The sequence below is a fragment of the Equus asinus genome, chromosome 30, assembly GCF_041296235.1.
Source record: "Equus asinus isolate D_3611 breed Donkey chromosome 30, EquAss-T2T_v2, whole genome shotgun sequence".
Lineage (NCBI taxonomy): Eukaryota > Metazoa > Chordata > Mammalia > Perissodactyla > Equidae > Equus > Equus asinus.
The window spans coordinates 20,623,212-20,649,861 of NC_091819.1; the positions used below are offsets into that span (position 1 = coordinate 20,623,212).

Sequence of the window (26,650 nt, forward strand, 5' to 3'; positions counted from 1 at the left end):
GGTGTGTATGTGTGTCTTCTCTCCAGTAGCTCTCTGTCATCCACTGAATGCTGTGTCCCCTCCAAGTCATGTGTTGAAACCCCACCCCTGCCCCATGTGATGGTGTGTGGAGGTCATTAGGGTTAGATGAGGTCATGAGGGTGGGGCCCTCATGATGAGATTAGTGCCCTTAGAAGAGTCAGGAGAGAGCTCGCTTCCTCTCTCTGCTCTCCATGTGAGGACACGCCAAGGAGTCAGGAGTCTGCGACCTGAATGAGGGTCTCACCAGAACCAGACCCTGCTGGCTCCCTGATCTCTTTCTGGAGACTTTCAGCCTCCAGAACTATGAGAAATCAGGGTCTGTTGTTTATGAGCCCCCCAGTCTGTGGTGTTTGTTACAGCGTCTCAAACTCACTAAGACATTCGTCTCCTTTATATCTCATTTCCAAAGTCCGCGTGTAAGACCCAGCTCTGTCCCCATCTACCCATTAGGACGCTATGCTGTGGCATCTATTTTCCTACCAACAACAAAGACCCCTGTGTTCAGCTGTGGCCAAAACTAACCGGAACTGCATGTCCCTCTAGCTGTTTGTCAGGTAAGAACTCCCTCCGCAGGAATTTACCTCTAGACTCGCAGATGCAGACATGCGCAGTGTGGCAACCTCTCCCCGCAAAGTGAGGAAGAGAGGCCTGTTCTCCCAGCAGCCCATCCCTGCGCCCTTCCTCAGACAGGCTGGAGCTGACTCCTTCCCCGCAGGGGCCCTCAGAGGCAGCTTGATCTGCAGCAGGCCTCCCCTCCAAGAAACCCACCTACTTTTCCCATCTTTCAGCAGCCTGGGGCCATGCCATTTCCCAAGAGCATCTTCTTTCTTAAAGCATGAGAAGCCCAGGGCAGTCCCTCATTGCATATCACTAGACAAAGGCAGAAATCATTTTGGCTCACATCTTTAATTGATTTCCGTCCCTCCACTGGGCCCTGGTCAGCTGGTCAGCTGCAATGCCGCTGAGAGAGACCCAGGGCTCTCCAGACCGCTCCAGTGGGACAGGCCAGGATCTCAGGGGACAATGACAGACAGGAGATGAATAACCAGTGAACGCCATTCAAGGATAAATGTTCACAAAGCTGTAAAGTAGGGGAGGAAAGAGGCAGGCAGGCTGGCAGGGAGCGTTGCCAATGTCCAAAACTCTGCGTCAGACCAACACACAGCACAGCCACTGCAAAAGAAGGACAATGGGTGAGCTCACTGTGCCTCCGGCAGCTGGAGAGACTCTGCCTGAGACATTCTCCTGCCTCCCGTGGGTGCGAGCTTGTTCCATCTCTGCCCTCCAGTAAGAGCCTTGCTCAACAAGAAGAAGCCCTTAACCAAGTCACTAAGCCCTAAGCCAGAGCGCTATAGAAACGTGACTTAGGACAAACCCACACCCAAGAGGGACTTCCAAAAATAGACGTGTGTGTGTGTTTATACACTCAGTTTGTATACTTAACATTCAGCACTCTTGTCCAGGTGTACTTAGGCATCCACAAGATAAGCTTCTATGAAAGCTTTCCTTAGAAGGCTCAATGACATTCCCATTTCAGAGAAGAAAAGAAAGTGGTTGTGCCCGGACGAGTTGGCAGGGCCGGGAATAACCTGGTCCTCTCGTTCCTCTGCCTCAGAAGCAGGTGGAGGGCAATGCCTCCCCCCTGGCCTGGACCCTCGGGACATACGCAGCTGCATGTACGGGGCTGCAGCCCTCCCCAGGGAAGTGCTACGGTGGTGTCTGCATAAGGCGCCATGTGACTCACACAGTAGAACACCCATTTATTTTGCATCCTCAGTCTACCTTGTTGCAATTCAATTTTTTGTTTCTGGTGTCTTTCTATCTGTCAATCTAAGACATCTGGTCCTAGAAGTCAGACACTTTAAATTGTACCCACCACCCACAATTCCATCCGAATTAATAAGAGCTTGCATCCTTGAAATGATCTGAAATGTAGCTGTAACTCTATCTTTAAGATGATAATAATGATAATAAGTAAATAAAAACGTTTAAAAGACTGCAGGACAACCCCACTCCTCCCCACAATGCCTCCCTAGAACAGGGATGGCATTCACAGGGAAGTAAGACAGGTCAATATGAATAAGCCCCACTCAGCCCCCGGACCATCCAAGAATTCCAAAGTGCCGTCAGCAAGCAGTTCACCAAAGCTCAAGCCATTTACCTCAGCCAGAGAGAGCTGGACAATGCCACTCTGGTCCTTGTCCAGAAGCCTGAACAGTTCTAGAATGCCAGAGAAGGAATGAAATTAGACGGGGATGTTCCTGGACTTGGGAATAGTCAGGGAGCTGCCTCTGTCCACCCCACCCCCACAGGGTGCCCTCCCCCTTCCCCCCCACCAGCCAGCTGCAGGGCCTGAAAAGCTCCCTCTGGATCCCTAGCCCGGGGCAAGGTTCTTTGGCAGCAGAGGTCCCCTGCCCAAATGCACAAACTTCCAGTTGCGAGCAGAGATGGTCTTTCGTCATCTCCATCTTCAGAAGCTCTAGGAACTTGCAATTCTTTTAACAGGGGTGGAAGGGGGGCGGGGGTTGTGGGACAGACAGTGGTTGCCCCATCTGTGGGGCACCCAGTCCCTTAGCTTCGTCTCTGGCTGGCTGAACATTTCCTGTTAGAACTCACGTCCCTCCCACTCCTCAGTGGAAAGAAAACACTGTCCCTCAATAGGCTATCTCAGCATGAGGCCCCGGGCCCAAGGGGGCAGGAGAACCTATTGCCTCCTAGAGGGGGACCCCATCCCCTCCCTGGGAGGTGACACATGCTCTCACTATGACCCCCACGGAGGCATGGGTGTGAATAAGCACTAAAAACCATTTAAGGACCATTACTGGGACTCATTCACCTCGGCCCAGTGACTGCACAACCATCTAGATGGCACATTTGTAAGTTCCCAAGAAAAGGCAGCCTCTGACCTTGGTGTGCCCAGCTTGGACATCCTCAGGCCCTTCAGCTTCTGCTTCCCCTCCCTCAAGGGTGCCACAGTTACAGAGCCCCATCCGTGGTTTCTTTGACCCCATGGCCTCCCAAAGGCACCGTCTGGTTCTGCCTCCTGGCCCTGCCCCCTGCCACTCCCTGCACCCCGGGAGAAATGGGATGGGGTTAAAGGAGAGAGCGACTCACTGAAGAGGGTCTCCAGGCGGATCATACAGGCAACAAAGCCGTCGAAGTCGATGCCGAGTTTGCTGCATGCATACCGGAGGGCTATGGTCTGCTGCACCTGGTTGTTGAGGGTGAAACCTGCGGGCAGAGGGGACCGGGGTCACAGGTGGAGTGGAGGGCTCAGCACCGGCTCCAGTAGAACTCAGGGGCTGACAGTGCAGGGGTCAGGCCTGAGTCTGTCCCTCAGAAGGGTCTGGTCATCCAATCAGCCTCCATTTGGATGAGCCTCATTAGGATTATTGCCCCCTCCCTGGTCCTAAGTTAGGCCCATAGCTCCAACACTAAGTCAGCTGTGCATCACATTCACTGCGGCAAGAGAAAGCAGAGAAGATGAGGGGACTGCCTGTCCTGCCTGTGTCCTTCACAGCCCCCTCTGTGCTTGCCGTCACCTCCCCAGTAATAGGCAAAGTCCTTGGGAAAAGTCTAAAGTGTTATGTCATACAGAATCCAGCAAGATCCCCTCCTCCCTGGATGGGAAAGGTGCTCCACAGATCTTTGTTGTCACGTTGATCTCCAACACAAGACAATGACCACTGATGATCATTATTGTCACAATAACTACCTAAAATGAGCCCCTCGGGTCCCAAGACCTTGTCTACAGGATGTGTCCTCACCTGCCTTCTTGAGGGCTGTCCTCATCTCATGGGCATCAATGGTCCCCAAGTGGTTATAATCAGTTTCCTGATAGATTTCCTAAAGCAGGAGAGAAATTCCAGATAGAAAACAGTCATTTGTGGCCCCTGCTGGGACCATTTCCCCTCACCCCCTCGCTTCCTTGGAAGGTCAGAGATGCCCTCCAAAAGAGACCTCACTGGCTCCTCACAAGAAGTTTCAGAACAAAGGTAAGAGCTTGGTCTGAGGGCCATGCTGGCCCCTCTGCCCTCTGAACAGTAGGGCTTCCATGAAGGGATCAGCACAAACATCCCTCATTGCCTTCTTAGTCCTTCCTGAACGACGTGGCCAGGTTTTGTGTTGGTTTTGACCATGATTAAGGATCTGATCAGATGAGGGCATGCAACAGACTAGGAATGAGTGTCAGGGAGGGCAAGGGGCTAGAAACAGAACAGAGGAGAGAGACTAGAGCCCAGAGGATGCCCAAGAGGGAGAGAAGTGTTACCAGATACTTCCGAATCTTCAACCAGAGCGTCTTGAATTCCACTGGTCCCAAGGTGCCCGTCCCATTGTTCTAGGCATGTTAAAGGCCACAAAATCAAGCCCAAATTCTACATGTCTTATGGGTTTCTTTCTCTTGTGACCTTACACAGTGAAAGTCCTAAGGCCTCAGTGAACATCCATGCCTGCAGTAAGCAGGTCCTGGGGGTCAAGGTGGGAAGAGTTGGTGGGAAACAAATTCAGATGAAGAAGAAAGAGTCAAACACTCTCAAAGGCCCTCCTTTGAGGTCAGGCACAGAGCTAGAACAAAGGGCATGTCCTGAGCCTGCAGCCCTCTTCACAATGTCATTAATTAGCATCTAACACCCCCCCCCCCCACCCCCATCATCTGGGTTACTGAGAGGGTCGGGCTATATGACCTGTAAATTCTCTTCCAGATTTAAATTTCTGTGATTGATAATTGAAACATTTTGTTGTTTAGAATGTCAAAATGTTATCAGAAAAATCATCACTTGCACAGGATTGAGATTCTTGTCCACCACAGTCTGCCTGAGTTTGTCAGTACGTCTGGAGGGGAGCTCCAAGCTTCCCAGCCCTGATTCCCAGGACACTGGGACACTGAGCACAGCTGGCTCACAGGCCTTCACTCCCACCTCCCTCAACTAGCCAAACAAGTCATGTTTACACCCGAGAGCATAAACCTCTTCCATTAAGAAAGTCTGTGTTCTTGTATCTGTGATCCACACTGAGTGTTGAAGGCACCACAGCCTTCAAATCCTCACTAATAATTCAACTAACATCGCTCACAATAGTCACATGCACAGGGAGCTAATGCTCTGGGTTGAGGCACTTTGTATAATTCGATCTCATTTCATCCTCACAATAGCCAGAGGAGCTCCATACTGCTATCTCATTTTCCAGGAGAAGAAACTGAGGTTCAGGCAGTTAGTAAGTTCTCCAAATTTATACAAATAATAAGTGGTGGAGCCAGAATTTGGACTTTTGTCTGTTCCAAAGCCCTTGTCCCGGAACACCAGTTGTCCTCAGTTCCAGGTGGAACTGCCTGCAGAGACCCAGGCCTCGTCCCAGAGCACTTCCAGGAGTGAGACTCAGGCAACTGTATTTTTAAAACTCCACAGGCAATGATACAGGCCATCGTGCTTAAAATATCCTGCTAAATGAAAGAATCCAGTCACAATGGACCACAGGTTACATGATTCCGTTTATATGAAGTATCCAGAATAGGCAAATCTGTAGAGACTGAAAGTGTTTGCAGGGCAGGGGGTGTGGGGGAGCTGAGGGGCAAAGGGGAGCGAGTGTTAACATGGGTACAGAGTCTCTTGACGGGTGATGAAAATGCTCTAAAATGGGTGGTGATCTTTGCACAACTCTGTGAATAAACTAAACGAGTACATTGTATGGTACGTGAATTACATCTCAGTAGGGTTGTTATTTTTACAAAAGGCTCCACGGGTGGGTCTGCTGCACGCTCTGGTTCAGAACCACTGCTCATACCATCCAAACGGTGGAACAGACCCTCCTGAAGAATGACAGAGTCCCAGTCCTCTTGGAGCCATGAGAGACGCAAATACCACTGGGAACAATGACAGGGTGACAACAAAGGGGTGACCACAACTCATCTAAATTGAATCCATAGGCAAGTCTGAGAAGAACGATTCAGAAACCAAGGAACTATTTGCAGCAAAGTGAATCAACACTTAACAGTTCTTTGTGGCCCAGGAATTAAATTGTTTACCATGCAGGCCTCACAGAAGGACTCTGGGAGGAAGAGCCCCAGCATCTGAAGCTCTGGGACCACAAGGGCAGCGTCTCTCCATGGCTGATAACCTCAGCAGAGGTCAGTACCTACACGCTGGCTATTCAGGACCCTCCGCATGACCACCATGCAAATAAAAGTCATTCCCCTGCCCCAGAGGTCATCAGTTCACATCATGGATGAGGTGCTACAAACTAGGAGAACGCTCCAATGCTCCGATATATAAAGAAATCGCCTTCACCATCAGCACCATGGAGAATGGTAACCTGGACCCACCCTAGGCAAAGACTGGAGGAAGTGATACTCCACCATTCTCCCATTCTGCCTTCACATAAGCTGTTCCTTCCACCTAGGATGCCCAAACCCTCTCCATTCCTCCCCAAAACTCTTCCACATTCTTCGATGTAGAGTGAGGGTTAAATCGGGTCAGAGAGAACAAATAGGTTTTGTCTCGTGTGATAATTTTAAACTCTTGGTAGTGGCTGTCGGAAGGCTGTGTTAAGACCCTGAGATGAAGATCATATAGGGATGGGGAGGGGGTGGGGGAGAGGGGCAGAGGGTGGGAAAGAGGGAGGAGGGTGGGAATGGAGCCTGGAGGGAGGTAGGCTGTGAGTGGAGGAAGAGCACAGGTGCCACGCTGTCTCTGAATCCAAGGATTTTAAACAAGTTGCTTAAACACTGCCTGCCTCAGTTTCTCCACCTGTAAAACGGAGATAATCTCAAGCTCATCAAGGAGCAAACATGAGATGATGCATTTTTCTTTAAAGCTCAAGCAGGACAGCTGACACATGCTCAGTAAACACTGGTTTCCCTTCTCATTCCTACCCTCCCTCCCTTCTCACTGGGAAATGCTGAGGAGTCGTCAAAAACAGGAAAAAAGTAAAAACCATGGGACATTTAAAGGATACATCCATCAGGCTGATCATCTCCCGGCAAGTGTTGATGTCAAATCCATCGAATTTTATGTCCGTTCCTAAATATTTAAACGGCAAAGGGGGCAGGACTCAGGATCATTTGAAGACGGCGGAAATAATCTCCGTGGCTGAGGCCACCAGAGCCACTAGCCAGAGCATGGAGCCGAACGAGGTCTCCACACAAAGGTGGCGGGCTCCTCGGCAGAGGAGGCAGTGCAGGGGGCACCAGAATTGGGGTTCCGTGTCTGAGCCTCGTCTTTGTTGCTCACAAGTCACGGGACTTCAGCAGACTAATATCTCTGAGTCTGGTTTCCTCCTCCGTCAAGGGGATATAAGCACAATAATAATATCCGCCCCAGAGACTGGTCGGGGACAAAATGAGACAATGTGAGTGATGTTTTTAGCACAGCGCTTGGTATACGCTAAGTTCCTGACAAAACAGCTAACTTTTTATGTGCTAGGTATTGTTCTAAGCCCTGTACCTCTACGCCTCAAATTAACTCCATGTGGTAGATATTATCATTATCCCCAATTTATGGATAAAGAAACTGAGGCCCAGAGAGGTTAACTCGCTCAAGATCTCACGACCAGCATGGGGCAGAGCTGGGATTTAAAGGCAGGCCACCCGGCTCCACAGCCTGCACTTTCAGCCACAACACACAGCCTCTCAAAGGGCACCTGTTATCCGAACTCGCTGAATTGCAGGCACCTCCCTGGAGCCACAGCCATCCCTGGCCCCCAGCTCACCTTGCCCGTGCCTGTGAGCCAGGAGGAAGGGGCCAGAGACCCTGCAGCCCCCTCCTCTTCTCTGGGCTCTTTCTCAGCAAAGGCAGGAGCCAGAGCTGGAGCAGCCAGGGCCTGGGCTGTGAGCCCAGGGTGCCGTCTCCGGGATGCGCGCACTGGACCAGCCCGTGTCTGCATTCTCACACTGCCCTGCAGCAGTGGGTGAGTGAGCCCGTCAGTCGACCAGCTGGAAGACTGAACCGGGCTCCTCCCTGGGCACCACAGGACCTGCTCCGTGCCAGCCCCCTTGGGCTTGGGTTCAGACGGGAGGAGCCAGCCTACCCTCCTGATGCAGTCTGATCCTCTGACAGCCCCCAGGGCTGGCTGAAGTCTGAAGATGGGGAACTGCATGCTGTCTAGGAAAGTCAGAATCACCCCTCCATACTCCTTCCCCAGAGATGCGCTACAGAGCAAGGCTTCCACGGCATCAACATTATTAATTTTGTGGGAAAACATCACTTAAGTCATTCTCAGCCCGGCTTCTCTCCTCCCAGGACTCAGGACTCCTTTCTGCAGGGCCCCAGTGTCAGCCCCACCCAGCACTCCCTCCACTCCAGCATCTCCCTCCTGCTGGACACTCTCTCAGCCTGGAGGGAATCAGGGGTCAGAAGCCAAAGGCCCCTTCTTCCCACCTGCGGTGCTCCCAATCGGATGCCTGACCCACCCTCACCCCCACCCCAGCATCTCTCTTAGGCTCCCATGGACTTTCTGAAAAGCCCCAAGGAAGAACTTACGTTTGGAAAACACCTCATTCAGAACCTTCTTGAGTTCATTGGCACCAATCTCAGAATCCTAGAAAGAGGAACCCGGATACAAGTCATGTTGGACCCTGACAAGCGTTTCAACATGTTATATAAATGTAGAGTCAGACACCAGGTCCACCGACCCCGTGATTTTCAAAGGCTGTGACATCTTTAAAAACTCCAATGGGTAGCCCACAGCCTGGTGGGAGGCGCTCATCAATGGCGTAAGCAAGAACCCCCATGGCGGAAGGCTGCCACCCAGGGGGCTTGCTGCCTTGCCTGGGGCTTAGAGAACAAAGGGTGGCGAGTAGCAATAGTGGCAGCTGGCACTGACAGGCCACACACCCCACGTGGAATTTCCTCAAATCCTGCAAAGGACTCTGCACCCATTTTGGAGTTGAGGAAGCTGAGGTTTTGTGAACTGCTAAAGACCATATACATACACAATGTCATTTGTCATCCCCAGGTGATATAATTGCTTGGTGCTCACAGCTACCAAGTGGCAGAGTTGGGATTTGAAACCTAAGACTGTCTCACCCAAAGGGCCCCCTTTCCCACTGCACCTTTGGGAGCTGCTATTTCATGCAGTTTGCTGTTAGATTTCAACTCCTAGCGCCCCTGTGTTCACAGAGGGAAACCCTGCCTGCTCCTTTTGTGCCATCCTCTCCCGTTCCGGGGCTCTATCAGACAATGCTCTGCTGCTATTCACAGGGTTTTCATGGCCAGTTTTTTCACGCAGTAGCCCATCTCAAACCAGAAGTAGAGACAGGAGAGCGGGGTTTCCCACGTGCATGAGGTATGGACACTGAGCCAGAGGACGGGTCGTCCCTTACCTCTCAGCTGGAGGACAGACCTCAGGCAGGATGATTAACAAGGCACAGGAAGGGGCCCTGGACTGAGATCTGGGTTCCAATCGGGACCCTGCCCCTCACCGATGGTATGACCTTGGCCAAGTCACTTCCCCTGGTGAAGTGTGGTTTTATCATTTGTACCCGGTGGTCCTACTGCTCCCTCCTGGCTGGTGGAGGCGGTACTACTGGAAATAAGCAAGACAGGTGCACAGAGCAGCGTCTACTGTGAGGGCAGCTGGCCTCGTTCTGGCACAGAATAGGCAGTCCCAATAATAAGACCTCTGAACCCTCTGAAAAGCCTCGGGGCCAAGAAGATCAGCCCCGTGAGCCTGCCAGGAAAGAAGTGGGATGTCGAGAGTCTGTGTTCACACCTTGGCCTGTCCCGCACGAGGCCTGTGGCCCAGCCGGCTCCTGGCCCTTCACCAGCAGAGTGGGGAGAGTGAGCGATATTGCCACCACAGCAGGAGAGAAAAGCAAGATAAGGTACGTGAAGAACTGTCCAAATAGAAGCTTTTTTTTTTTTTTTTTACCAGTCTTATGTTCTTAATAAAATGTGGCCCCTTGGCAGCTAAGGCAACAAGGGTTTGGGTTTTTTTTGGTTTTTTTGTTTGTTTGTTTTTTCTGCTTGCAACAAGGGTTTGTTAGTAAAAATACTGGTCTGAGCATCCATCTAAAACATAAATTGACTCATTTTTGCAAAGCTTTCACTAAATACTGTGCAAAAGGATCTGCATTCCCAGGTCTTATTCTCTGCAAAGCGTTCTGATGTGTTTTCTTCTCTTCTATCCTTAAATCCAAAAAGTAGCTCCAAGCTGCCCTGGAACGTGGAGAGCATTGTTTCTCCCCTTTTGTCTTGGATGGAGTGTTTGGGCCCCAAAATTCATAGGTTGAAACCTAACCCCAAGGTGATGGTGTTAGAAGGTGGGACCTTAGGGAGGTGATGAGGCCAGGAGGGTGCAGCCCTCAGGAAGGGGATTAGTGTCCCTATAGAAGGGACCCCAGAGAGCTCTCCCCTCCTCTTTCCACCTCGTGAGGACTCAGCAAGAAGTCAGCAGTCTGCAGCTTAGAAGGGGATCCTCACCAGAAACCGACCATGCCGGCATCCTCATCTCGACTTCAAGCCTCCAGAACTTCGAGAAGTCAATGTCTGCGGTTGACAAGCCACCCAGGCTGGGGTACTTTGTTAGCGCAGCTCATAGGACCAGAACCACAATAAACCCAAGTCAGCAGGACGGGGAGAGAAGGAGCAGTGGGCACGCGTGTGGCTTCTCCCCCTGGCTCTGTGCGCCCAAGTGGGGCTGGCACGGGGGCCAAGCTTGAATTCCACAGGCCAGGTTCTGGGAGTCTCCCTGAGGGCAGGTGAGGTGGCCAGACAGACAGCACCCACCCCAGGCCAGGGTAACCGAGCTGCCTTCCCTGGGCCGGGCGACTGCTTCCGCCTCTGGAGGATGTTGATTTAGGGAGGCTCTGCCACCCCAGCTTTTTGGTCAGGACCCTGATCTGACAGGGCCAGTTTACAAACACAAAGGCTAGGCTCTGGAGTTTCAGCTTTTCTATTTTCTCAAGAGTCAGTCAACGCAGTGAGAAAAGTGGCCTCGGGATCATGATGCCTCTCCCCAGCAGGGCAGGAAAGGCCTCAGTTTTAAGAAAGGAGGAGGCAACAGACAGAAACTGGGGGGCCCCGAGACCTGCAACCTCACCTTCTTCACTCACGGAGACTGGAGGGAGTAAAGACTAAAGGACCAGAGCGTTCTTGAGCGCTCTCCCGCCTGTCTGGAAGCTTGTAGATGCGCTCCACTCACCTTCCCCGCCAGCCTCTCAAACAGGCTCTCAAACTGGCCGTCTTCTTGATCCACCTCACTGGGATGTGGCTAAAAGGCAGGACGATTGCAAAGTAAGATGGGAATCGTTGAGGAGAACGAAAGGCAAAAATTTATAATTCATTCGGTCATCGTTATTGTATCTATTGCGCACCTATCATGCGCCAGGCATTGGGTAGGTAGGGGCAGATGGCGGCAAACAGGAGAGAGCCCCGGTCCTGGCCCGGGGAGCTCAGAGGCGCAAAGATGTGGGGCAGGGGTGTGTAAGGGCTTCCTTTCTGGGTGATGTGGGGTCGTGATCCCCACCAACCCTGAACTTCTGGTTTCAACCCTGGATCGCTTTCAGAGGCCAGCAGAGATGCTGAGAGCAGAGGCTCTCAGTCCGAGTCTGTGGGTTCCTGAGGGATTCTCCAACAACTCTCAGGGGGTCTGTGAACTCCAGAAATGGCCTGAAAATTTGCAGTAGTGTTGATATGTGGAGTAGTGTTGATAGGTATTTTCTTAGCTTTCATCAGATTCTGAAATAGCAACACGATTACAAAGTAGTTAAGATCACGGCCTAGTGGAAACAGCAGAACCAGGAGCCAGAAGACTGGACTTCGAAAACCACATTGGCTGGGGCCAGCCCGGTGGCAGAGCAGTTTAAGTTCGTGCACTCCACTTCGGTGGCCCAGGGTTCACTGGTTTGGATCCCGGGTGCAGACCTATGCACCACTCGTCAAGCCATGCTGTGGCAGGCATCCCACATATAAAATAGAGCAAGATGGGCACAGATGTTAGCTCAGGGCCAATCTTCCTCAGCAAAAAGAGGAGGGTTGGTGGTGGATGTTAGCTCAGGGCTGATCTTCCTCAAAAAAAAAAAAAATTTAATTAATGAATTAAAATAAAACCACATTGGCCACTTACTGGATTCCACCTCAGGGTTCTGAACATCCATTTCCTCAACTCTAATATCAAATTAATTAGGCCTGTTCCATGGGGTCATGTTGAGAACCAAATGAGAGCTAACATGTGTTAAAGTCCTTTGAAAATTACAAATCATTATATGAATGATTCTTCCAGAGAATTTCTGATATGACAATGGACTCTTTCCTCCCCAACTGTCACTACCAGACAGAATGGGAAAACACACAAGCTTCCCAGATGTCTTGAAGAGTTTCAGAAAGCCAGGTCAATTTCTTCCAAAACCATCACTTGGAAAAGTCCAAAAGGTCCAATATGGCCTGATGATACTGTGCTAATAAGAGTAACAACCGTGGTAATAGTACTTACCTTTGTTGAGTACTTACTACCTGTCAGGTGCTATGTGTGCATTATTTCATTTAATATTCATGACTACTCTATGAGGTCGGTCTCATTGCTGTCTATATTTCAAAGATGGAGAGACTGAGGTTTTAAAGTGTTACGTAACAGGCCACGATTACACAGCTAGTAAAGGGTGGAACCAGGATTCAAACGGTGGCCCATGCACTTCTCCACCCCCGACCTGTACGACAACCAGAGCAGATGCTCTCAGCATCCTTCCTTCGACAGCCCGACCTCTCCAGGGCTCCGTTCCCTCATCTATAGCACGGCGATATTAATGATTATCATACTGTTTACACATAGGATGAGCAAATCCAACAACACTTCTAAACTTTTTAGAAGAAAAAATGATAAACACTTCTTATCTCACATATGTGATTTTAAAGTGGTTTTGTAGAATAAAAACACTATGTTATTTATGTAACACAATATACTATATGACGAAATCTAGTGGGAAATCCACAAATTCTGGACGTGGAGTAATATTCTATTATTCTGGGGGGAAAAAGTATGAAATTGCATACCCCAATATATGGATATGGGCATACACACTGGTACGTGGCAGGCACTTCGCCGCTAGTGGGGATCACGGCTCACAGGGGCATTTGTGGAGGGGAGGGGAGTGAGAAAGATGCTTTTACATGATGGTATATAGGGCACTTCATAGCTTGTTCATTCATTTAAAAACAGATGTGCTGGACGCCCGGCACATGTCGGAAACTGTTCTTTATCTGCGTCAGAGATGCACTGGTGAACAAGACACAGTCCTTGCTCTCAAGGAACTTCCTGTAGTGGAATTATCTGCTGTCCTGAGAAAATATGTGTGAAAATGCTTTGTAACTGGTAAGGCAGCGTGGCAAAAGCAAGGACTCTTTTCCTGTTGTTACACTGCGTGTTGATGACATCTTCTCAACCCTGCTCAGATGAACACATCTAAATTCCAAGAGTGCTTTGTCCACCCTGTAATTTTTTCACTCCCCCATTCCTAGCAGGGAGTCGGACCTTCGAATGTCTGACTGCCCACAAGCTGGGGGCTTCGGGAGGGAGGAAAACTGAAGTTCTTGAAAGCAATGGCTCTTCCAGTCTCCTGTAAAGTCCGGAGTCCACTGAAGATGTTATCCCGTGTGTGTGTGTGCACGTGCGTGTGTGTGTGTGTTGAGGGAGGGAAGCCCTAGAGAGAAAAGGCCAAGTTTCCCAGAAACCAAGATGTCAGAAGTCCACAGGCCCTGGAATGCTGTGTGGCTCCCTGTGTGGCCCCCTAGCCTTGATCCAGGGACCTCAGAAGGGAAGGCTGGACCCTAGGCCTGGGAGCCCCTGGTTCGCCCAAGATTCCAAGCCCCAGACTTGGTGCAGAAGCCCGGGAGCCGCCCTCGCAGAACCTGTGAGCTGAGACACTGGGCGTCCCAAGGGAGACCAGTGTGGACTCACGACCAGAAGCAACTTCCTGTTGTTTTGCTGTTTCAGAAAACCCCAGACCATGGGAGGCAGAGCTGGGGAGCCCCATAATGACTAGGACTGAACTCCCGCCAGCCTGGTGCAATGGGGACTTAGAGTCAATTTTAGCTTCATTTAGTGGAAACCAAAAGAAAACGGAATTGTGCACTCCGCTGCATACCTTCTACCCTGGCCCACTGGCTTTTCTAACAACGTCTGGATCATAGTAAGAGATGCCATTGTGACAGATAAGTCCCCTGGGGGCAGCAGCATCTCTGAGATCCACAAGCACAGAAACGGCCTCTGGGGCCCAGTATTGCAGCCGACTCAAGGCAGGAGGCACTATCCGCCACTGGCTTCCCCACCGTGCGCCAGGCTCAGTTCAGGGACAAGCCGGAGGGAGGCAGGACAGACAATGGAGGCAAGCATTTCCTGTCTAGTAAACTCACCACACCCCCCCACACCCCCGCAGGGCAAGATGGATCCGTATTTGGCAACTTCTCATGCATCTGCAGAAATATGAGCTCAGAAATTTGATATACGCCAAACAACATAATATGTCTGCCCCGCTCCCCATGCTGCCAGAGGCTCAAACTCGGCAGCTGTGGGGTGTTCTGTGTGGCATCTGCAGAGACACCCCAATCCATTTGGGTAGATGGAATGGAGTGGTGAAAGCTGGGCCTGTGCCCCCATGAAGATAGTCCAGCCCCACCCCGGGCCAGTTGTAGACACAGTGTGGCCCCCTGACCCTACCCTCACTCAACATGCTGCCTCCATGCACGTTATCTGAAGGAGAGGACAGCAAATTGACGACAAGAGGGAGGGGTTAAGGCTGAGGAAAGTGGACACACACTTCAAACCCCACGCACTCACGTCCTCCCCCAAAGTCAGCCCTGAACTCACCTCCTCCATGGAGCCTTCCCAGACTAGTGCTCACTCTAGCACCCAGAGACTACACACATGCAGGTTTAGATCATTTCCGGCATGAGTTTTCCTTCACCTTTTTCATATGTTTCCATCATTCAACCTCTAAAAGACTGGAAGTCTATCTAAGAGTGGGAGACCGGATCTCTTTCTCCCATCGCCTCCTCTGTCCTGCACAGAACTCCTCAAGCACACAGGAAGGGCTGGATCTGAGGGTCCAGCTGACTAGATGTAGGGATGATAAGCCTCCCCCCAGGGGTTAGGGATGTGTTGCAAAGCTGGGTCCCAGTGCTGCTTCTGTCTCATCTTCGTCAGGAAGAGCCAGGGCCTGCAAATGTTGTGGCCCCGATGAATAAAAAGTTATCACCTTTAATATATAAAGAACTCTTACAAATCAATAAGAAACCTCTACGACTGCTATGCACGAGTGCCAGAGCTTGGCATACTAAGAGATTGCATACCTCGTGCGGGTCTCCAGCTACCACATTCCCCATTTCCCTGAAACGCAAAGACAGAGAAACACATATGAGTGAGTAAAAAGCACAGCTCATGGCTCAGTGCTTTTAGGAAGTTCCTGACCTTTCTGAGGGCTTGGCTTCCTACCCAAGACCTTCAGTTCCTACTATCACCAAATTATATCAACTGAATCTCTTACCAGGACCCCTCCTCTTCTCCCCCCAAATCCTCACCCCACCCCGAGTTTTTCACCAGAGACAAGAGCTGCCACGTTCAGTTGGCTCTTCATGAAATCTAGAATCTTCACCCTGGTGGACCACTCTTCTGGAGAATTCTCTCCCCACCTTGCCCCAGTTACTACCCTTCTCCTCCCCTGGGAAGCCAGCTGTGTGAATCCCTGTTGAAACGGCCTCTGGGGAATGAGCCAGCAGGCCCACAGCCCGCACTGCATGCATACACATGCACAGTTTGTGGTGGAGAGTGCGTGTGGTGTGTGTCGTGTGAGTGTATGTGTGGTGCATATATGTGTGTGGGTGATATGTGGCGGGAGGGTTGAGCTGTGTATGTGTGTATGGCATATACGTCATGTGTGCATACTGATTGTGGTCTGTGTGGTGTGTGTCTACTGTGTGTGGGGTATGTGTGATATGCATGTTGTTGTATATGTGGTGTTGGGGGAAGGGCATGTGTGTGGTGTGTATAAGGGTATGCGGGTGGGGGTATGGTCTTCATGTGTGTGGTGTGGTGTGTGTGTATCGTGCGTGTGTGGTGCTTGTGTGTGGTATTCTGTGTTGCAGTGTGTATCTGTGGCATTCGTGTGTGTGTGTGTGGTGAGTGTATATGCGGGGTGCAGGGTCGTGTGTGTGTATACCGTTTCTATGGTATGCGTGTGTATGTGTGGTGCTTGTGTGTGGTGTGTGTGGTCTGTGTTGTGGTATGTATGTGTGGCATCCGTGTGTGTGTAGTGGTGTATATGTGGGGTGTGGGTCTGTGTGTGGTCTGTATGCAGTGTGTAGAGGCGGAGGTGGTGCTCTCGTCTCATCCGGGTCCTGCTCTCCGCGCCTCACAGCCCAGCCCTGCTGGGAGAAGAACCCTCTAACCAGGCTGTTCGTGGTGTCCCTTCTCTCCAGGCTTGACCTTTTCTTTTAAAAGAAAACTCCCCAGTGTCCTATAGACCAAAGTGGAGGGGGCAGGAGGGGGACACCCAGCGAGGACCCTGGGGACCTGTGGTGTTTTACAAACGTCCTCTGGGAGGCATCGGCTGGGAGCCAGGTTGGTTCACATCCAGAGACGGGGTCCTGACCTGTGTCAGGCCACAGTCCTGGGCACTCAGACCACTGCCCCCACCACCAGCACGGAGGGAAAGGACACGCACAGGGCTCTGGCTTTCTTCTCTGAGAACACCCTCAGGCAGAAGTCGCCGTCCTTGAAGGGCTCGAAGGTGGATGGCACCACCAGGTACTCCCCCGGGGGCAGCCGGACCCGGCTGGAGACCTCCCGCAGGTTGACGTAGGTGCTGGAGCGCGCTGAGGGCTGGTGGCCCAGGAAGAAGTCCCGGCCCAGGTGCACATCGGTGTGACACTCCAGCTGCACAAAGCAACAATCGGGTCAATTTCTCCTGAAATCCTGGAAGGTGGGGGCCAAAGAGTTTGGTTTTATTGTGCTGATTTAGGAATTGTTGATTTTTAACACTGGACTAAGAATGAGGAGGCCTTGGGTTCTGTCACCACGTGTCAATCATCAAGTGTATTTAGAGCACCTTCCGGGTGCCAGGCCCTGTTTGTGGCAATGACCTTGACAATGCAACCTTGGCCAGACTCCTTGCCCTCTTCCCGGCTAAATGAAGGGTTGAACAGCAGGGTCTCTGGTGTGTGCTCAGCTTCTCTCTGGATATTTGTCCTCATGAATCGCCCACTCATTGAATCCAACAGACTCTTATTCTGCGGCTGTACCTGGGGGTGTAGCACTGAGCATCCCAATACAGGCCTGTGGCTGGAAAAGCGAGCTGAAACCCTGGTCCTCATCCAAAGCAGCCAGAAGGGCCCACTCACGTTGGCCTCTCTGGGAAAACTGCTCTGCAAGGTGACCAGGGCGATCAGGCTGGGAGGCCAAGGTGGCAGCTCTTAAGGAGGCAGACAGAGTGGGCGGCCACGGCCAGGCCTCCCTCAGGGCCGTGGCTCTCCCCAGGAGGGGAGGATGCTCCCCATGACCCATCCTTTTGTTGGAGAGAAGGGGAGGCTGTGGGTGTATGACACATGCTAATTAGCGATTGCAGAGGGCTTCGAAAACACAGGTGTCAGTGTCATTACTGCCTAATTAAGCCTCTCCTGGTGCTGGATCTTTATGACCAATCTCCATCAGGATGCCTGTGACAGGGGGCAGGTGCTGATAAGCTGTAAGGGCTGTGACTTCTGTGTGACTCGGAGCTGGAATGCCCACCCTAGAGTGGCCAGTGTCCATTCATGGTCACCAGACCCTCTTTGGATCACAGGTCTGCTAAGTAGGGGAGGAAAGCAGGGCCACCTGCCTGCACCGGCCTGGTGAGGACCCCACAGGGATGCCCCAGCCAGCCCCAGCCAGCCCTGGCTGACCTGGGTACCAGGGCAGCCACAGCCCTTGGGATTCCCCCTAAAAATGTTTACACTCTTGGCAGGAGAATGCTGGGGCATGGCCAGCAGGCCATGGGCATGGACGAAGGGCTAGGGGGCTAAACATCATTCTTGCCATCCCTGATGACAGCAAGGGGAAGAAATGGAACCAGCAGGAGAAAGGATGTGGGAGGTGAGGTGGGGAAGCCAACTTTGGTGGGGTTGGGCTGGGAAAGGGGCAAACTGAGTTCTAGTAAGAACCCTGGGGTGGGACAGATTAGAGAAGCCCTGTTTGGGAGGCCAGAGCGGGAACTGGAGGACACTGAAGCAAGGGCTGAGTCCCTTCGGTCCTACCAGGACTCCAAACAGGCATGTGCCACCAGCCCCCAGCCCTCACCCCTTCCCTTGGCGTGGCTCAGCTGGGAGCGACAGGATGAGGGTCAAGCAGGTTTCACTGAGGGTGGTCCTCAAAGTGCGGGCCCAGGATGAGCAGAAGCATCCGTGGGGAGCTTGTTAGAATTGCAGATTCTCAGGCCTCACGCCAGACCTACGTAATCGGGAGCTCTGGGGGTGGGGCCCAGCCATCTGTGCTTTAACAAGCCCCCCAGGAGATTCTGAGACAGTGGTTTGAGAACCGTTGGTTGGAGACCCACTGGCACTTGCAGAGCACAGGATCCACGGTGACACATTGAGGGACCCGGTAGCCAGCGTGTTGGGAGAAGTTCCATCGTGTGCGCGTATGATCTTTCTCTCCTTTAAACGGGCCATTTCTGATGGGAACCACCATTGACCAGACTTGACTCAGGTTTGGATGTAATTATTTCCAAGTATGAAGAGCGTGTGCTCTAAATCATCTGTACTCCCTGATCTGTTACCTCCGTAATCAACGACATGCATTTGTGAGCCAACAGGCAGGTGGACCAGTAGCCTGCAGCCTTGAAACAAGACATGGGCTGGAGCCTGTGAACCTGGCCTTATTGGCACATGCTACATAGCTGGCTGAGCCTGAGACCCTGGGAGAGTGGGGGTAAGACCACATCAGGGTAAAACACCTCTCAGTAATTAGTGCAACTCATTCCAGTTGGGGGAGCCCTGATACCACAGTGGTTCCTGACCTCGGCTGCACATTGCAATACCGGAGGGATCCGGCTATAATTGGTCTGGGGTGCAACCTGGGCATGGAGATTTTTAAAAGCTCCCCCGGTATCACCAGATGCAGCTAAGGAGAGGCTCACTGGGCCAGGAGGAATGGGGCCTGACTTTGTGCTGGCTGCCATCAAGGATGCGCTGTCACACAAGCCACACCAGTCCCTTCCCCAGGAGCGCTGCCTGAGGCTCCTCCTTCAAAGGGTCGAGGTAGATGGAACAGCTGATGGGTGAGGCCTGGGACAGCAGCAGGAAACCCCAGATGCTGGTATGACGATGATGGTATGTCTCTCTCACCCAGGTGTAAATCGTCAAGGAAAAGCAGGAACAGCAGGGAGCCGAAAAGATAAACGTGGTGTTTTCTTTTCTTATCAGAGATCAGGGCATTTATTTCTGTCGGCTAGATAAATAGGAGCTAAGGTGTGCTACCATCATCTTGTTCTAATCAGACCACCAGGTTCACGGGGGCAAAGGTCACCACTATGCCCTTTCCACGGGGGCCTGGCAGGTGGGACTCAGGATTGTCCTTACCAACTCTCAGGGTTACCAGCTCACCAGACCATGGGGGAATCTGTCTGTGGGAGGACCGGCTTCCACCCGAGGAAGCAGATGCTGCTGTGTGCCCGTCCGTGCAGGCAGCCACACTATTTCTTACCAAAGGAAGGACATGTCTGTCAGCACTCACGTACCTCTTTGGGGACCTACAGGAGAGAAGAAGAGAACAGGTCACCTGAGACTGCTGAGGTCCCTCCATCGTGCCTTTGTGTCCCTCCCCACATCTTGCAGACAGGCTGCTGGGGCCACTGGGGAGGACATCTGTGCTAAAGTGAGAGACTAGTCATCATTTCTAAAACTGGAAAGTCGTTGATGAAGTTTAAGGCCATCTGTAGACTACTGAGCCCCAGATATCCGAATGAAAAAAAAAGGTTCTACCTCTTTGTTTTCTAGTTGTATAATGTACCAGGATCCCAAATTCTTCGGGAGTAATAACTGGGGTTTAAATGAGAGCTAGCGTCTTACAGACCTTCAGACCTGGCCTCCAGATCAAGGGCATGCCCAGAACGGGGCTCTCGCTCAACCTGAGCCATTATCCACCCTGCCCTTGGCTACAGTGACCAGCCCTGGAACAGGCACATGACGCAAGCTGAGTCCATCAGAGACTTCTCTAGGATTTTTGTATTGGAACTAAGGGAAGGGGACCCCTTCTTTTGTGCTGTGCTATTAGGGATACTGTGAAGAACGCTGGACCGGAGAACGGCACTGACAGCAGAGAGGAGATGTGGACAGAAAGGGTCCTGCCAGCATGCAAGTCCCTTGTCCCATGGAGCCCTCCTGTCCCTTGGTTTGGTTGCATGAGCTGGTCAGTTCCTTTTTCACTAGTCGAGGGAGAGAGAGACTCTATTATTTGCAACTGGGAATGCTGCCTCACACAGATGAGCTCTCAGCCGCAGAGTGGAGCCCTCCCATGCCCAGGGAGAACGGAGGTTCAACCCCCTTGGGTCCTTTCCCCACTTCACCCCTGCCACACACGCTCTTGACCGGAAGGACAGGAAGGGCATTGTTGGTGGCTTGGGTCCACGGGCAACTGCCTGCAACTCTGGAAACAAAAATTAGGAAAATATGGATCAGCTGGCATCGTCACTCTGGTGCCCCTATTAGTAACTGGCGGCAGAGGCAGAAAAGTTCAGGGTCACTGTCGCTCCTCCAATTTTGAGTTTAAAACCAAAATGCCCCATGCAGATGCCCTGGGTGTCTGGGAGAGCAGAGGTCCTCGTGGTATCTTCCTCTCTGCTCCCGCCTAAAGCCTTCACCCCTCGGCAGGGACTCTCTGAACCTCCTTGGCCGCTTTCCACCCAACACGCCCAGTGCCGCCGGCAATATGCTCTGAATCCAGCCTGGCAGGAGGCAGCAGGCAGGAACCCAGCCAGTCCGGCGGGCCTCTGGGTGGCACAAATCCGGAGCAGAAGGCAGGAGAGCAAGCCTTGGCCCTTGCCCACTGATGGATGGAAAGAGACAGTCGCTTTGAAATGCAGGGTCCTGAATGCAAATGACAGGCCTGCCTGGCATGAGTCTGTTGTCACTGCAGGAAGATAACAGGGGAGAGAGACGAGGCCAGACAAGCAGGGCTCAGCCTTCCGGGCTTCTGGCTGCTTCTCAGTGTCAGACTTCCAACCTCAAACCAGACTCCAGTGTGCAGACACAGAAAGCCAGAGGAGCGGGTACAGGGGTCAGAGGATGGTACCCCTACAATCCCTACATCCCCCTACCACCCCAGGCCCCTACAGAGACAGGTACACCCCACACACCCAGGTACTCCTACAACCCCAGGCACTCCTACAATCCCAGGTACTCCTACCATCCCAGGTACTCCTACAATCCCAGGCACTCCTACAATCCCAGGTACTCCTACCATCCCAGGTACTCCTACAACCCCAGGCACTCCTACAATCCCAGGTACTCCTACCATCCCAGGTACTCCTACAACCCCAGGTACTCCTACAATCCCAGGTACTCCTACAACCCCAGGCACTCCTACAATCCCAGGTACTCCTACCATCCCAGGTACTCCTACAACCCCAGGCACTCCTACAATCCCAGGTACTCCTACCATCCCAGGTACTCCTACAACCCCAGGTACTCCTACAATCCCAGGTACTCCTACCATCCCAGGTACTCCTACAACCCCAGGTACTCCTACAATCCCAGGTACTCCTACCATCCCAGGTACTCCTACAACCCCAGGTACTCCTACAATCCCAGGTACTCCTACCATCCCAGGCACTCCTACAATCCCAGGTACTCCCTACAACCCCAGGTACTCCTACAATCCCAGGTACTCCTACCATCCCAGGCACTCCTACAATCCCAGGTACTCCCTACAACCCCAGGTACTCCTACAATCCCAGGTACCCCTACAACCACAGGGTACTCTTACAACCCCAGGTACTTCTACACCCCCAGGAACCCCCTACAGCCCCAGGTACCCCTACAACCCCAGGCACTCCCTACAATCTCAGGTACTCCTACAACCCCAGGAACCCCCTACAGCCCCAGTACCCCTAAAATCCCAGGTACTCCCTATAACCCCAGGTACTCCCTATAACCCTATATCCCCCTCAATCTAACTTTAAAACTGCTTGCTTCCCCAGTTGTCATGCTCTGAATTATACGCCTCTGGCCATGAGAAGAAGGCCCACAGATCACACACAGGGGGTTATTTTATAAGCAGCTATAATTTGATGTCTGAAAAATCGACATGCTGTAGATGTTATTTACGAGAGCCAACGCCACGCCAGCCAAGCTATCGCAGTGTGTTAGCTCACGTCCCCTTGCAGGAATGCTGTGCTGACCTGGCTATCTAAGGCGGGGCTGGCAATGAAGAACTGGCGGCCAGTCCCTGAGGAGCCCACCCTCAGCCATGCCTGCCTACAACCCATTCTCCAAAACCATCACTTACTTTCCAGCCATCAAGAAGCACGTAGTGCCCCCTCTGGCTGGAATGTTCTCCCTTCTCCACCTTTGAAATCCGGCTCATCTTTTGAAGCTTTGATCAGAAGTCTCCTCCTCCGTGAAGCCGTCCCTTCCTGAGGAGACCTCGGGCCCGCGCTGGTCTCCATCACAGTGGATCTGACCTGCCCCGCAGTTAGGGGAGTGTGTCTGACTCCCCCCAGAAGGTGAGCACCTGGAGGGTAGTAACCATGTGCTTTTCCTCTGTCTCCCAGCTTTCCTCCCAGCACCCAGCACAGAGCATCTGCTATGCTCACTAACGCACGTTGAAGGCACCTGCGTACGGGAAGTGCCTTCTCAGACTTTTATCCCTACAAGCAAAGAATCTAGTTGGCTGCTGTTTACATTCTAGGTGCGGATGGAAGGGCTAAGCTGGAGTACGATTGGAGCTTATTTACTGGACATTCTTTTCTCCTGCCATCAAGCAGCAATTATTTCTAATTCCCATTCCTCCAATATAAAATACACACACAGACCGCACCCTAAACTCTAAAGCCCGAGGGTCCAGAACAGGAGAAAGAAAGGGGCTGGGAGGTACGAACTGGACAATTGCACTTTCCTTACTGGTTCTCATTACAATGCTTCCTTTTCATGCGGTCATTTATACTGAGACATTGGGCCTCCAGCCAGCTCTTGGTCCTCCTGATTAGAATTGTATTTTTCCCAAGAAATTCAGTTTTAACAAAATGGTATAAAAACAACCACCGTGAATCCCTCCGGAATTTGTTACAAGGAGTCTTTGTCTGTATGAAAAAGTGGATGTCAATTTGCTCCTGGCTAGGCTTGTCGAGACCTGAAGGTCTTGCTTTAACATATCTGTGAGGCTGAGACAGCCATGGAGGGGTAGTCACCCGTGCAAACTGGCGTGCTGAGCCAGGTACTGCAGCCTGAGAGGAGAGCCAGCTGTGACTCCCATTCCAGAGACACCAGAACTGAAAATGGCCATGTAGCTTCTGTCACCCCAGCTCATCCCTTGTGTGTCCCAACAAGTGTCTCTAAGATGCCCAGGAAGAAACAGAGTGTTTGTCTTTGGTTCCCATGTCCAGCCTCCCTTCTCCCACTCCGTGATGCCCTCATACTCCTTCTGTCATCCCAAGTGTCTTCTGCCCCTATGTTCTTGGCTCCTGGCCCCTGAGAAGCCTATACCTGGAAAGAGTCTAAGATACACTAATGTGAGTCTAATGTCACTTAGCCCTCAATGACAGGCAAAGTTTAGTGAATTACATGTCTCAAGGTTAACAGCAGAGACTTAAGCCATAAGAATGAATCTCTAATTGTGGAATTCAGGCCTCAGTAAGGCCACTGGGAGAGGCGTATAGGGGAGCAAGGACAATGCTTGATTAGGAATATTCAAGCAATAGGAAAGATGCACTCCAATTACTCGTCAAAATATTCCCACCAAAGACGCCAGGTATGTGGTAAAGGATGATCCCAGCTCGGGAGTACCTTGTAGACCGCGTAGCCAATGCTGAGCATGCCCTGTCCCATCCTCTTCTGTCTCCTGCGATTCTTCTGCATCAGACCCAGCAGCACCGTGCAGCAGGGTTCACCCTCGCTCTCCTCCTGGTGGTCGTCCACCTCATCCAAATGGATTTTGAACTGGGGGTTGGTCCAGTACGTGGCTGGAAGTCACCCGGGAGATGGAGGTGCCCCCCGTGCGGGGTAAGGAGATGGGCGAGAATAAAAATGAAGGGAAGATCTTTGATCATCCCAGTGAAAGAAAACTCTGGCCAAATTGAGCCCAGTAAGCAGGCCCTCGGTGGGTTTTCTTTGCGAGGTGGGCAGGCATTCCCTCCCATCTCCCTACCCCACCCACACACCAGCAGCGCAACCCATGGCTTTGGGGAACTCTGCACTCGTCCATTTGACCAACCAGGGGCCCGGACACGCTTGACAGGGAACAGTCAAGGTGCCATGGTCCCAGGGCTACCCTGCCCCCTGGGAAGGAACCTCCAAGTCTTTCTGGGGAGATGGTTGACATCTCCTTGTTCTCAGCTCCTGGCCCGTGAAGACAAACCTACCTCCTGGAGGAAGGAGATCTCTGGGTAAAAGGCATGGGGACAGATGAGGACCAAGTCCAGAGGAGGCTGGCTACGTAGGAGGCTTCTGCTGACAGGCTATAGAGACCACCACTCTTGCTCCCCAGAAACCCCCATCTGAGGGGTATGTGTCCTCCCTCAGAGGGCCCCCTCTTCAGATCACAGCCTGAAGCTGCCCTCATGGCTCATCCTCTGTCCATCAGCCCAAGGGCCTCACTTGATGGCTTTGGCATTGCAGCCCACTGATGAGACACACTCCCTTCAAGTGTAAGTCATTTAATAATGCATGAGGAATAATAATTGGCAATTAAGAAGCATGCCCGCCACACCACCTATGGATATTGCAAAAGACTGCTAGTTTCAAAGATGAATTTTTTTAAAATCTCTCAAAATAGTGACTACATAAGCCAAGGCATAGAGAGGTCAAATGGGTCACCCAAGGGCACACAGCAATTCTATGACCGAGTCAAGCAGCAGAGCATAATTGGAGAAGCCGGACATGAGGGGCATCTCCACGCTAGGACCTCAACAATTTCAATAATGATGTGCCCTGGGGGAAGAAAGGACTTGGGGGTGGAGGGGAGTTCTGACATCCTCCAAGCCAGGGTCCAACTTGATGAAAACACAAGGCATTCACAGGTGACCAAGAGACACTGATTATTCTATTTTCTTCGCAAAAATATTACTTATTCAATTCCACCTTCCCAGAATCTCCCACTTCCAGATTTTTTATTTAGGGCACAAGTGGGTTGATTTTAAAACCAAATATCTGTACATTCCAGAGGAGTCAGAGATGATTCTGGAATCGTCTATACTTACATCATTACCAAAGGGCGGGAACCATCCATCCCTCTGCGACAGCTAGTGGCGGCACAGATGGGAGAGCGATTCCGTGTGTACAGATACCTTAGGCATCCCCACAGTTCTGAGCTCCCAGAATGATCCATGCAAATTTCCTAGGCATTTTCTAAGAGCTTGCTAATGGTGAGCGTATTTTAATTTCTCCCACATGCAACATTACTGCAATCCCTACGTTTTTTGTTTACTCCTTAACAGAACTAGACGAAGAGAATGGGCCATAAAAATAACACCTCCCATTTGTATAACGCTACCCAGTTTACAAGGCGCTTGCGAAGGTGGGTATTATCATTCCACTTTGAGGATTGGAAAGGTGAAGCTCAGAAGAAGGAAAGGATCCTCCCAGGGGCCCACAGCTGTTAAGCTGAGCAACGGGGGCAGGAAAGGGTGCCCCTCCTCCCCCTTCCTCTCTGCTCTGCACGCATCCCTGCCACCAGAAATGGGAGCTCTGGGTGGGAGGGGGATGAAGGAGGGGAGGCCTGGTCAAGATCAAGCCTGCACCAGTGTGGGACTGTATATAATGCTGCTTGCACAGCACAGAGCACAGCCCGCGAGGAGCTCGGTCCTGAGAAGGAAGCTGGCCTGCCCTGCGCTTACAGTCTAAGTTCATCAGCACGTCATGTCAGATCCTCAGACGGGGGAGCGCAGGGTCTGGGGGCGTGGGAAGTGGAGAGAGCGGGTTTTGCTTTCCTTCATTTCTCCTTAGAGATGTGGGGTCGTTTTTCAGTTTCTTCCTCAGGAGCTGCCTCAGCTGATTCGACCTAGGAGGAGCCTGTATGTGTACATATTAGTGATCTCCCGTGAGCCGGGACAGGCTCCCCACCTTTCGTAAATGAGGGCCCAGATTAGCGCAGAGGCAACGGCTTGTACCAGACTAACCCTCAGGGGTGGAGCGCCAATGACTCCCATGAGAGCAGGGAGTGCCACTCGCATGCCCTGTGTGTGGTCATCCCCGACCCACACAGTCAGGTCCCTCCACCTCCGACAGCCACAGACGCAAAGCAAAATTGCTGCTCTGGTGGATGAAGCCCCCCGAAAGAACAGACGTCACACCTATGTCCCTCTAGCACACCACTAGCCGCTCCGACCCAGAGCTCAGTGGGATGGGCGTTAGCCAGCTGGGTCAGGCGGCGGAAGCCCAAGAGAAGAACAGGAGATCTTGGCGCTGGGGGCCAAGAGCATGGTTAGTACAAAGAAGCACGTCCTTGGGGGGCAGGG

General features: G+C 52.0%; 2 protein-coding genes across 3 annotated transcripts in view; one reads left to right on the forward strand and one right to left on the reverse strand.

Annotated features, from left to right (window-relative positions):
• Positions 1-917: 917 nt before the first annotated feature.
• Positions 918-26,650, reverse strand: part of CAPN8 (calpain 8) — a 63,142-nt gene continuing 37,409 nt past the window's right edge. Inside the window, exons 10-21 of the mRNA XM_014838739.3 lie at positions 23,982-24,157; positions 19,718-19,729; positions 16,670-16,881; positions 15,300-15,336; positions 11,158-11,226; positions 8,496-8,553; positions 6,973-7,037; positions 4,292-4,360; positions 3,789-3,867; positions 3,136-3,252; positions 2,183-2,241; positions 918-1,194 (exon numbers count right to left, since the gene is read on the reverse strand). Of these exons, the coding sequence (XP_014694225.3) occupies positions 1,171-1,194; positions 2,183-2,241; positions 3,136-3,252; positions 3,789-3,867; positions 4,292-4,360; positions 6,973-7,037; positions 8,496-8,553; positions 11,158-11,226; positions 15,300-15,336; positions 16,670-16,881; positions 19,718-19,729; positions 23,982-24,157 (977 nt within the window). The 3' untranslated portion in view covers positions 918-1,170. The remainder of the gene's footprint in view (positions 1,195-2,182; positions 2,242-3,135; positions 3,253-3,788; positions 3,868-4,291; positions 4,361-6,972; positions 7,038-8,495; positions 8,554-11,157; positions 11,227-15,299; positions 15,337-16,669; positions 16,882-19,717; positions 19,730-23,981; positions 24,158-26,650) is intronic.
• LOC123282210 (sporozoite surface protein 2-like) lies at positions 16,877-23,912 on the forward strand. 2 transcript variants are annotated; one of them, XM_070501597.1, is made up of 2 exons: positions 16,877-21,788; positions 21,844-23,912. In XM_070501597.1, exons 1-2 carry the CDS (start codon positions 21,070-21,072, stop codon positions 22,151-22,153), a joined length of 1,029 nt encoding a protein of 342 aa, XP_070357698.1. In that variant the 5' UTR covers positions 16,877-21,069; the 3' UTR covers positions 22,154-23,912. The 2 variants fall into 2 exon arrangements, with proteins under 2 accessions (XP_070357698.1, XP_070357697.1); XM_070501596.1 differs by having other exon boundaries at positions 16,877-21,824; positions 21,862-23,911.